The sequence below is a fragment of the Alosa sapidissima genome, chromosome 6, assembly GCF_018492685.1.
Source record: "Alosa sapidissima isolate fAloSap1 chromosome 6, fAloSap1.pri, whole genome shotgun sequence".
In the NCBI taxonomy this organism is placed as follows: domain Eukaryota; kingdom Metazoa; phylum Chordata; class Actinopteri; order Clupeiformes; family Clupeidae; genus Alosa; species Alosa sapidissima.
Window position 1 is genome coordinate 29,078,097 of NC_055962.1, and position 13,066 is coordinate 29,091,162.

A 13,066-nucleotide genomic window follows, 5' to 3' on the forward strand; every position below is an offset into this window, starting at 1 on the left:
CAGAGTGATGAATACACGTACATCTTTACTTCTAAGAGACCCTGCCTCTCTGGGATGCTCTTTTTCATACCCAATCATGTTGCCAGTTACCCTAATTAGTTGTGAAACATTCCTCCTTTTGTTTTCTTTCTCATTACACATCTCATTTCTCAAACTTTTCCAGCATTTTGTTACCCTCGTCCCAACTTTTTTTGAAACATGTTGCTGGTATCAAATTCAAAATTAACATATATTTTCCATGAACTAGTCAAATGCGTCATTTTCAACATTTGATATGTTGTCTGTGTCCTTTTTGCAACTAAATATGAGTTTAAGAGATTTGCAGATTATTACATTCTGTTTTTATTCACATTTTACACAATGTCCCAACTTTTTCTGTTTTGGGGTTATATGATATAGCACCCTAACAACCACTCGCTGCAACATGGTTACACAGATTTAAAGGTAATATTGACAAAAAAATTATTCATGGTATGAGAAAAACCCTGTCACACAATATGATATGCTGTCACACTATATGTGGTTTCATGCACTTAGCACAACAATGACCCACATTGCTATATGATAGCACCCTTATAACATAGGCCTACTCACTGCAACATGGTAACATAGGTTTAAAGGTAATATTGAGAAAAAAGTAATTTCATTTTGGCCTATTTATGTAAAAGGCGTCACACCAAAAGACCATGAGAAAGTGTACTGAAGTGAGTGCCAAAAATGTTTGATTTATTGGAAAAGATTATGAGAGAATAATGTGTGCCTTGTAATGTATTACAGCATTGCTTAATGCTGAGCGTTGCCTGTGTCTAAATGCTTCTGGAAAAACTCCTGAACTCTCCCCCACAACTCTACCTGAGCGTGTGCGTTAGTTTTAGCCTCTCCTCCAAACGTCACCACTTTGCCCACTGCCGCATGGACGCCAGAGGGGTAGAAGGGCATGTAGGGAACGTCCACAAAGTGTCCTGCCTTGGGGTACCTCACTATCTCAAAGTTCTCCTTCCCACTGTCTCTCAGTCGTTGGGCAGCTAGTTCTGCGAAAAAGACACTGTCCCAGTTCATGTCGTCTTCAGATGCTACAAACATGAAATTGCAGTCGGCACACTCAACGGGAATAACAGTGGCCAGGTTCTCATTGGCCGTGGGATCTGGTATGGCCTTGCTGATGTCCAAAAGTCCTTGCTCGGTCAGGGTTACTTTCTTTAAGTCACCCATGAGAGCAGGGATGATGGTATCTTTGTATTTGAGGGGAAAGAGGGTGTTGGCACAGCAACCATTAATGGTGACAACTGCTTTGATACCTGACAGGAATGATGCCATTGAGAGAGCTAGATCTCCACTCTTGGAGATTGAAATAACTCCAACTCCAGAGCCTTTCACCTTCAACAAAACAGAAAAAGCAAGACATGTATCTGATTATTTAATATATAGCATATCAAATACATCACTGTTCCTGTATTATACACTGTGCGTGAAGGCAATCTGTATTTTTGTTACTCACTTTGGGGTGTTTCTGCAAGAAACGTACTCCCTCTTCAAAGTACTCCAGATCTAGTTTGTCAACTTTTTTAGGCAAATCCTTGTAGCGGTAAAAAGCCAGAGCGAGTACCACAAAGCCTTTATTGGCCAGCAAACTGGCTCTCGGTTCTGATGGGCCACCGCCTAGAGTGTAAAGATCCACAATGCCAGGGAAGGGTCCTGGCCCTGCAAACGAAGGACAAGTTATTGGTCATTTATTAATACCCTCAATATCCTGGTTAAATGTTAGCAGAGTATGTTAGGCAGAGTAATCGACAATATTCAGACAACAGCGAGTAGTCTACTGTGTGAAATACTTTATTAAGAATAATAATAAAAATGTATTCTTTTGATGATGATATCTAAGTGCAGATGAAACACTGTTTTACGTTTTATGATGGATACAGGATATTAAATCCAACCATTCACATAGCAATCAATAAAGTATCTTTCTATCTCTATCTATTTTTCAGCAATGTTTCAACTTCAATACCAAAGAACTTAGGACTTAGGATAGTGATATTCTGTGCTTTGATGTCACTAGGGAAAGATCCGGCAGAGTTTTATTTGATGTGCATCAAGGGAGAAACACATGATTTATTTTGGAATGTATATGAAGGACGAGACGACTCACGATCAGTGAATCATGACAGGTTGAAAATGTAAAAAAGTTCCCAGTCATTTCGGGCACCCTTAGTGGACGCAGAGGGCCCTTAGCGCAATATAATGTGCCATAAGCAGAGGCGTATCAATCTTTTTAAAAGTGTGGGGGTTGTGGGATAAGAAAAATGAAACAATCTGGCCAAATTATAAATAACTCCCTACAGGGACGTTGTAAGTATTTTCTGAGGGGTGCGGACTATATTGGTGTCCGGGAGTTTCTCCCCCGAAAAAAAATTGAAATTCTGATTGCTAAACACACCATTTTAATGCAGTTTGGGAGGGACAGAAGAAGCAGCGCCCCTCATATGTGTGGCTCATGTGACATGTAGGCCTACATGATCTACCTGCTATCACTTCACTATTTGACACTATCCTACATGGAGACATATCTCATGTTATAAATCAAGAAATCATTTCAGAAATTATGTTTTGTGCATATGGGTTAGCAGGCTACAATAAATTGCCTAACAGACAGCAGCCTAATTTCGAGGTATCACTAATACCTATTAAATAAATGTAAAGGAACTGTAAGCTCAAATTCAAAAACGTTTGAAGTCTACCCAAACATATGCAAAGGGAATATAAATAAATTGTGTTGCATATAGCCAGCTTAATTAATGTCAATTTAAAGATTATGATTAGCAGTTTCTATGCATTTTTCCATTGATAGTTACAGGAGGCCACGTTCTTGTTTAGACTATTGTTGCTTCTATCCCACGTTAGGCTACAGTTTCACTTGCTGCAGGGACGCACACATTGCATGAGGGCTCATAAGCGTTCTATCTCAGATGTAGAACTCAAATGTGTTTTGACGCCGCCGTTTGTAAGATCAGATAAAATAAGACGTTCTAAATGGAACGCGATGTAATTAAGCTGTTCCTTTCCAAGCTTCTTGGAGACGTACTGTATGTGTGCTGACTGGGCTATCTCTATATAGTTGATGACACCAAATGAATAAGTATGCTGCAAATGAACAGACGTGTGAAGCACCGGGCATAACTTAATTTCGCGGCTACGTGGAGCAGTAGTAGGTTAATTGTTGAGAAGGCCCATCGTTTGAGAAAAGCTGCAGATCATAGGCAGAGAAAGCATAATGCTTTGAGAACAGTAGCCAAAGGTTTTCCTGCAGAAACAGGTGACTTGGTGCACGCACCCCGCTTTCACTTTGACTCTCTGCATTGTGACAAAAACTGTCAGTCAGACAGTGAATTTTGGTTTACTAAATAAGCATAATGCGGTAACAATTTCAATTCTATCCGAAATCTGCTCACTGCAGACGTTACAATGCAGACCCAAGCAGCAGCACAGCCTTGTAAAGGTGTTTTGAGTCGTGACTCACTCGGATCTTTCACCAGTGTCTTTAAATTAACCCATGAGTCGCGAGTCTCTAGTATCATTAACTCGGATCAGTTGAGTCCTACTACAATTCAATCTAAAACGATAAACAGCGCCACACACAAACCTATAGCAACATTAGCTAGCGTCCTAGCCCTAGCCATCGTAGCTGCCAAAAATGTAACAATTTCGTAGGCAACCACAACTCCACAAATCAACTCAAGCGACTGAGTGAGCAGGCACTCCGAGATAACTGGTTAACTTCCCGCAGAGCCGGAAACATTGCAGACTTACAGACCATGGGACTCAGATTGGAGCGGCTGAGTAGCAATCCGGGTTAGTCGGATCAGCCGGCCGGTTAGGCTACGTTGAGTACGAGTCAGTCGAATCAGCCGGCTACGTTGTCATGAGTGGATCTGCGAGAGCGAGTAGCTCCTCCTCGAGGTGAAAAGCAATTCCACAACAAAAGCCATTCTTTCACTTCTGAAATAACATTCAATGTTCTGCATGTAGCCTAGATAATTAGATTTGGTGTATAGATGTATAGCATATTAAAATGCAATTAGGTCGTGCAGACAGTCCGAACTGCACGCTCATGGAGCTGCTTGAGTATCTACCCGGGTCAGTCGAATCAGCCGGGCGGGCCGGTTACGTTATGAGTGCGAGTCAGCCGAATCAGCCGGCTACGTTGTCATGGATCTTTAGAGGAGCGAGTAACTCCTCGTCAAGGTGAAAAGCAAATCCACAACAAAAGCCATGCTTTCACTTCTAAAATAACATATGTTCTGCACGCATAGCCTACTTTAAAATGCAATTAGGTCGCGAAGACAGTCAGAAACATTGCAAGCTCTGTATGGAGTTGCTTGAGCCTAGGCTAGCCTACCTGGGGGGTATTCCAGAAAGCAGGTTTACTGGCTTAACTGGGTATGTTAACCCAGAGTTAGCGGTAAACCTGGGATTTCAGTTCCAGAAAGCTCAAAAATGATCAGGCTATGTAAGTAACTATGGTAACATAGGCTCTGAACTTAACCTGGTAGGGGGTACGTTTTGTTCAGGTTATGTTCAATTATGTTCGGTTATTTCAGTGCATGTTCAATCAGGCCGCTATTTTTACACTTGTCACACAATGGCGTTTCATTTTGACGGTCCGATTGACAAAGAAGCACAAAATCATGTAATATTCATCCGTGCAATTCACCGTGAGAGGGCGATAAGACCACGACATCACATGATAGGACTAGCCTATCCATTCTTTTCCAAAGAGTTTTTCAGCTGAATCCTAAATATATCCTACTTGAAAAGCATTCTCCATCCCTACATTAAGCATGGTGGATTAGAGTAGAATAAAATAAATCTTTAATGTAGGCTAGCTAGCCTAAGCTACACCATAGTGGACATTTGTGTTTGGCTCACCAAACAGATGGACAAACAACATCTCAGACACATTGAAGATATAATTAAAACAAGTACAGTACAAAAAAGGGGAAACATAGCCTATAGAAAATGAATAAATAAGTTTAAATAGCTGTACAGCTCAGCCGGGTATGCATGTTGTCACTAAGTTTGGTTAAGAATGCTGATGGCATTTGGGATAAAATATTTTTTTAATAGGCTACACACGCTATCCGACTGGGAGTTTTTGTAGTGTTGGAGACGCAGAGCATATCGGCAAGCTGTCGGTTGGTGCGTAAAGTTTGCCTTGCGCTAAAGCAGTTCCTTCGCAACTTCATTCGTTTTCCTGGACACAAACCCACGATGATCATTAAAGTCTAGTCTAAGGTCAGCATCACTTATTAAATTTTCCAAATGTGCACCGAAATGTGTCCAATAGGCTACCCATGCCTTCCGACATTCATCCTTCCGATGATGGAGCGCAAAAGTTTAACTTGGCCCACAGCTGCAGAACCCGCGTTAAAATAGAAAATTGCATTTGGGATTCTCAAAGAATCCTATGGCCCACTCAATCTGTGACAAGGTAGGCTAGTTTAAGAAAGCATCATTGCCAATACAATACGTGATGTCCAGTGAATTATTTAATTGTGCTTTTGACATTAAATAGGCTATCTTAAACATACGCATTTAGCCTACACGGTCAGTTAGGCTATTCTCTGCCAAGCAAGGTCTCGGACGCAGGCGCTTAAGTATTGCTCTTTTTTTTGTTATTACAGTTCTCTCCTCCTCGCCTCGACTACTCCGCCTCTGAAAAATACGGTGCTCTTCCTTTCGCCGGTTTCACTCATGGTTTCGACTCTCAATAGATGATGTCTTTATAAGTTCGCCGTGAACGCGCACAACTCTAGGTTATCTAACACAGGGTTGATTTAACTAACTGGTAACCGGTGTTTTGGAACCGACAGCTCGGGTTTAGTCGCCACAGGTTCAGACAACCCAGAGGTTAAGTTTTATCTCAGTGTTTGTTAAACCTCCTTTCTGGAATACCCCTCTGGGTCATTTGCATCAGCCGGGCGGACCGGTTACGTTATGTTGTTATGAGTGCGAGTCAGTCGAATCAGCCGACCGCTGTATCGCTATCCGGCAAAAGATTCTTTGGGGGCCGCCATTGGCCGAATACCGGCGCCCATTGACTTACATTGAACACATGTAAACAAAACCTCAATTATGTGCTCAAACGCCGCTGATTTATGACAACAACCATTCCACTTTGATACGAAACTACATTTTTGTACAACATTTATCCAGAAAAAATTATAGAATTTGGATCAAGTAATGTGGAGAAATATCGATATTAAGAAAATTGCCGCTGCGTGACACCGAGTTAATGGCATTTCCCCTTGTCCATGAGTCACGTATAACAGGTCACGTCGGTGGCCGTTATCCCTCACATGTCAGAGTAATGACATTCAAAAACGTACATTTATATTACATTACAATTTATAAAGGAACGAAATGTCAAAAGAATTAAGCAATATGTTAGCTGGATCACACGAATATTATAAGGAAAAACAAGAGTTTTACCGCAATGTCCAGTGAAATTACATATGTTGTGGCGCTATTGCGCGGCACGGCCAGCAGATGACATCATTGCACTACAGCAACCAGGAACCAGCAATAAACCTAGACACTCGAGATTTTAGGGCCGTTGTCAGCCACAACGCACCATCTGAAAATCTGAATTGTGAAGTAGACCTAGGCTACTCCATAGTCACGTGTGCCTGTTCATTCATTCCATGTCAATAGAACAAACCAAATTAGGCTAGTATAGGTATAGATAGATATAGGCTAGTAATGCAATACTACACACAATACATATGTATATGCATGGATATACTGTGTGTGTGTGTGTGTGTGTGTATATATATATATATACACACACACACATATATAGAGAGAGCAATACAGAACAGGTTGTCGGTCTGAACTGAAGTTAGTGCTGCATGTAAACACACACTTGTCACGCTACATTTATATGTGTATGTATGTAATGTGTGTGTGTGTGTGTGTGTGTGTATGTATGTATATATATATATATATATATATACACACACACACACACAGAGAGAGGGCAATACAGAAGAGTTTTTGCTGTATGTAAACACACTTGTCACGCTACATTTATATAAATGCACAAATAGGCTGACACCAGACATAATTTCACTGCATTTCTTACTTCCAGTAACTAAATGCATGTGACAATAAACTTCCTTGTATCCTTGTAACAGCTGTGCTGCTACAACCTTGTTACTCTTTGATACAGTGGAATAAACCTATTAAGTGTACCAGTTAATTACTTACATGTACATATGACATGTATGTTGTGTCTTCGATGTCTTGGAACAGGTCTACTAATTCACTACATCAACTGTGTTGGTACACACTTATTGCTCTTTGATACAGTGGCATAAGTACTAAGTACTTGGGCAATTCCATGGAAAATTACGTTTTTTCTAACATCCATAACGCTAATAAAATGTGATGGTATGGTATGATGTGAATGATTACATGAAATTTGAGCATTTGCTATTTTTGGCTGAAGAATGTACATGAGAAAAATGCACAAAAAATGAATAGTAACATTCACATCATACAAATGCCAAGGCATTTCACTGGCGTTATGGATGTGACAAAAAGTCAATTTTCCGTGGAATTGCCCACTTACAATTACATATTACATTACATGTTGTGTCATTGGTGTCTTGGAACATGTCTGCCATTACCCTACATACTGTAGTACATGTATCAACTGTGTTATTTATTACTCTTTTGATACAGTGGAATAAACCCATTCAAATAAAGTGTACCAGTTAAGTACTTACATGTACATATTATATCCTGTCAATGATGTCATGCATCCTGTAATTGATGTGTTGAAACATGTCTGCTGTTACACCACACAGTACATGTGAATTAGTAGACCTGTTCCAAGACATCGAAGACACAACATACACAAAAACGTAATTTTCCATGGAATTGCCCAAGTACTTAGTACTTATGCCACTGTATCAAAGAGCAATAAGTGTGTACCAACACAGCTGATGTAGTGAATTAGTAGATCTGTTCCAAGACATCGAAGACACAACATACATGTCATATGTACATGTAAGTAATTAATTGGTACACTTAATAGGTTTATTCCACTGTATCAAAGAGTAACAAGGTTGTAGCAGCACAGCTGTTACATGTACACTGAAGACAATGAGGCCTTGACTGGAGCTAAGAATGATTTGTATAATTATTTCGTTTTTTTTTTTTTATCTATGTAGGCTATTTTTTTAATGTTACATTATTATTTTGTTAATACATGGAATAAATCACCACAAACACACGCGACTGTAGCCTATTGGCTTCTTATGTAGCCTACCCGGCTTGCGCAGCGTGGCTAACAACGCCCATAAAACAATTGTAACCGTCGGCTCCTCGAGGCTTATTACTTAAACGAAGTTACAGCAGCTATTAGGCCCGAGGTGCAGTGAAATGGCGTCATCTGGTGGTCATACAATTCACTCGCTATTAGACCCGAAGTGCAGGAGAAGTGGATATTCAACCACGCCATCCTTCAGGTCGCAGCGAAACGTATGTGTACTTTATGTTATCATGCTGCCATCTAGTGGTTGTGGAATATTTAACACCCATAGATGTGCCCTCGAATAAATGTTGTACTTTGTTACAAATTATATGGGTAATCCATCTGATAAATTGTGTTTTTTTTTTTATACTTCGTACCTTTATAAATTAAAGTGTATCATGAAGGTACCTTTTTCAATGTCATTACTCTGACATTCGACATTAGTCGACCATAAATTTGGGCAATGGGCACATTGTTAGGGGTTGACACTTTGCATAAGATTTCTGTTGATTTTTGTTGTATAAATGTTGTACAATTATGTAGTTTCGTATCAAAGTGGAATGGTTGTTTTCATAAGTCAGCGGCGTTAGTTTGAGCACATAATTGACGTTTTGTTTACATGTGTTCAATGTAAGTCAATGGGAGCCGGAAATCCATAAATAGCGGCGTCCAAAGAATCTTTTGCCGGATAGCGAGACAGCAGTAATCAGCCGGCTACATTGTCATGAGTGGATCTGTAGACGAGCGAGTAGCCTAGTTTCTACTCGTGTCAAGGTGATAATAATAATAATAGGCCTAATGAGAATAGTAGTAGTAGTAATAATAATAATAATAATAATAATAATAATAATAATAATAACAATAATAATAATTTATTTACTGCAGGGCATTTCTACGTTCCTGTTTCTATGTCTACATTGAAAGTCAATTGCTTAGGCTAGGTTAAGACAATAAATAAACAGCCTGGCTCAAACTGCTTTCTTTCCCGTCACGATGCTAAGCGGATTTAATAGCAATTTAGCCCACTGTGTTCTATGCAGTGCTTCTATGTGGCAACAACAATCCTTCAACAATCGTGAATATTTTGTTAAATGCACATGCAGAGGAGGAGCAGCGGGCTCATTACGAGAGAGCGCGGGCGGGGCGAGGAAAGACTGTAAGTAAAAAGTGCAGCTCAATGAAATTATTTTATCTTATCTCTAATTTAAATAGTAGGCCTACAACATAGAACATCAATGTGTGCTGGCCGGTTTTGATTTCGTGGCGCCCAGTCACAGATTAGTCAACGTATGGAAAACACTGAAGGTGTAAAATTAAAAATATTTAGCAGCACACTGTATGCTTGACGAATCGACGCTCATATTTTGCGTCGACGTATTTTTTGCGTCGACGTCATCGATTACGTCGACGCGTTGTCCCAGCCCTATATTATATTATATTATATTATATTATATTATATTATATTAGGCTACCTAACAGTATAGCTATGATTAATAGTAATATTAGTTGCCTAGTATTAGCAGCCTATAATACTTATTAGAATAGATTCCTAGTAGCCTACTATATATAGTAGTGGTAATAAACATTGTAGCAGAGTAGCATTAGACCTAGGCAAACTTTTCTATTGTTAACAAAACAACAACAAATAATTAATTATTATAATATAGGCTACCCTCTCTGTCAATAAGATCAAAGTTTCTGAACATGAGCACCAAAAAGATGAACAATGTGTGGATGCACTTGACCAGGAGAGCAAAACCCTAAAGGCTAAATGCAAGTACTGCAAAAACCTGGTTTCAAATCATGGAGGATCCACATCCAACACGAGAAGGCACTTAACGAAATGAAGCACCCCACTGCACTGCTTGAACGTAGGATGGAATTTCTTTGCGATTTAGCAATACTGACTCAAGTGACTCGTTAGCCTGGCTAGCGCCACCACTTCTCAATGAGACATGGTCTGGGAACCAAACGTTCATTTTCTCGTATTTGAAAAAAATGCCCAGATCCGTTTATTGGGTGCCACGGATGTCTATCAAATGCGTCTGTGCATAGCTCATCATCGTCTTGCTTTCCCCCCTGTTCTGTGATTGGTTCCCTATCTCAGGCGAAAATTTGCTCCATGGTCTCCAGGCTGCCTTAGCAGCGTGAATCAAATCGCGCGCAAGGCAGCATGGGAACACCCAGGCTAGTGACTCGTTCAACCCGGATCAGTTTAGTGAGTGACTCAGACTAACCCGGATCCTTAAAAGGAATCGAGTTTGACAGGCCTACAGCCTTGAAAGACGCACACTTTGAATTTGATCACAGCGGCTCTGGTTCTTCACTAACTTGATGTGATTGGCTGGATGACCGTTCAATCAAATCAACAGACCAATTTGTGTCTCTGTGTGTGCGTTATAGATACGGTTCCAACTCTTTACGGGAGCGTTTATTTCCATATTTTACTTTAAATTTAATCTGACAAAAAGTGTGGGGGATAGAATCGTGTTCCAGCAAAAGTGTGTACGTTATAACACCCACATCCCCCACGCTTGCTACGCGCCTGGATAAGGGCTCTGCGTGTAGGCTACAAATAGCTCAAAACTATGCATAGCTTCGAGTGCATATAATTTGCAGTTCGAAGTCATTCCTGCATGCATTATTTCTGTCTGTCCGAATTGTTCTGTCTTTGCATGAAATAGGCTTACCTGGTGGAATAAAAAGAGTTCCCCGTATTCTACCGTCTGTCACGACAACCCTCTGGACACCTTCCTTCATGAAGCGCCTTTGGTGTGTCTCCTTGGCAAGAACATGTTCCGGTCTTTCGTGACTGACCACCTTAACATCCACTAACACAGGCCTTGATGCATCCCACCATGTGAATTTATTGTGAGGGGTCAATGGGCCCAAAGACCAAAAAAGTCCCATAGGCTCAGTTCCATTATATGTTCCACCCAGAGAGGGAGAGCTATTTAAATCCACTTCTCCATGTTCGGTAGCTCTGTGTACTGCAGACGACCGGAAAATCATACCTTTGTCATCTTCAACTTCAGCCACCAACTTCACCATTTGTTTAGGAAAGAGTCCGCGCACAATGACCTGTACTGTGTCATCAAAATGACAACGCGTTGGTATAAAATGTAGACCTACAGCAGTAGGCCTATCAGAAGCAGACATCCTAACAGATACTCTCGTAAGAGGTTTCAGATGTAAAAAGTAAAAAGCTCTGTACAACATCTGACAATATGACTCTTTGACAGGACGTTATACTTTTTACGAAGAGGGTCTGCCTGCAGATCAGCGCTACTGTAGGTTACGCAACGTTGAGTTAAGAGTCTATAGGTCATTTCTGTACATAAAAAAAAAATTCTTCAAAATAAAAGTGCCTTGCTCCAAACTGTATAGATAGACCCCTTCAACGGTCCACGTCACAGAAACTGCGTATGTCGGGGTCAGAAAGCTTTCCATCCTTTAGAATTGTGTGTGTGTGCGTGCGTGCGTGCGTGCGTGTGTGTGAATTGACTGAAACGTCAAGGAAACGTCAATAAACACTTTCTTGTAGGCCTACTACTTTCTTTGCATGTACACACGCTTGTCAACCCCACTGGCATGTTGAACCTGATTAGTCTAACCTGCTTCATTCATGTATCCTTTATTTCCCTACATGTTCCCCAAAAAAACCCTGGGCCATAAGCATAGCCTACATTTTAAAACCATTGTAGCATTTTCCTCTCCAGCATATTCCAAAGGATAATGTACTATGAAACTGAAATAACAAAACATCTGTAACTGGCAGATATAAAAATGTTCTAGTTACTGAAGGCATATACTAGTCTGAACTTTTTAAGCACCAGCAGGGAGTCGAACACCGGCCGCTCCGGCCGAATGAAAGTGTGTTAACCACTGAACCACGTGGCTGTAGACGTAATTATGCGTTCCATGTTGGCTATTTATATTCTTCGTCTGGAGCAGTTGTGCTTCACGGTCAAAATCTGATGTTAGCAAAACTGGCCACTAGAGGTCACCATGGAGTTACGTGTGTCGGATTGTTTTGAAGCCTCGACACAATTCCGGCGCAATTGCTTCCAACGTTTCGTTGTTTCACAAAGCCTCGTTCTGCCCATCCCTACATGAAGATAAACTATAACAAAACACTAGACATGACACAAAGTCCAAATCAAAAGACAAGACGAAATCCACGGCTGAGAGGCAGGCTGAGAGGCAGGCTGAGAGGCAGCAGTCCCCACGCCAAAAGCCTCTCCTCAGGAACTGGATCCTGGAGCCTTTAACTCCTAATCAATCAGGGCCAGGTGCTCCCAATCAAGGCAATTATCTGCATCACACCTGAGCAGAGGTAGAGAGGGGAGAGAACAGGGACAAACATGTGTAATGTCATCAGGAAAATATATTTACATCTGAAAATAACAAAAGTTTGATAAGAATCACATTTATGTGGTGATATTTTAGCTGTTAAATGTCATGTTGGTCAACCTGGACACATGGTAATGGCAATGCACTTGTGGAAAATGGTTAAAAATGGTGTAATACTCTTTAGGAATAGAATTTCCTTGTACATCATGTTAACAAGAACTCTTTAATTATAAGCTTTAGGCTTTAGAAGCACACTTTGGCTCTAGTTTGTGCCTTATGCATCTCATCAAATGACGCCCGTTTCATAGAATGACCCATTTCCTTGCGCAAATTTGTTACATTTTGCATTGTTTTTTATGTCAACTCAGTCATGTCCTCAATCTTTCAATATACTTG

The 13,066-nt window shown here is 40.6% G+C and overlaps 1 protein-coding gene across 1 annotated transcript; it reads right to left on the bottom strand.

The window, feature by feature from the left end:
• Positions 1–344: 344 nt before the first annotated feature.
• On the bottom strand, positions 345–11,605 carry LOC121712291 (acyl-coenzyme A thioesterase 1-like). Its single transcript, XM_042096433.1, has 3 exons — positions 11,008–11,605; positions 1,499–1,701; positions 345–1,377 (listed from the first exon to the last, which is right to left on the bottom strand). The coding sequence occupies exons 1-3, from the start codon at positions 11,534–11,536 to the stop codon at positions 784–786; spliced, it is 1,326 nt and encodes a 441-aa protein (XP_041952367.1). The 5' UTR covers positions 11,537–11,605; the 3' UTR covers positions 345–783.
• Positions 11,606–13,066: the final 1,461 nt, after the last annotated feature.

What these genes read in the sequence shown, in the direction of transcription:
- LOC121712291 (XM_042096433.1), bottom strand. Translation starts at nt 11,536, where the DNA reads ATGTTGTACAGAGCTTTTTACTTTTTACATCTGAAACCTCTTACGAGA. An exon ending in AACTCTTTTTATTCCACCAG is followed by an intron (nt 1,702 to 11,007) that starts GTAAGCCTATTT and finishes CTTCGTTTGCAG; the next exon opens with GGCCAGGACCCTTCCCTGGC. An exon ending in TCTTGCAGAAACACCCCAAA is followed by an intron (nt 1,378 to 1,498) that starts GTGAGTAACAAA and finishes GTTTTGTTGAAG; the next exon opens with GTGAAAGGCTCTGGAGTTGG.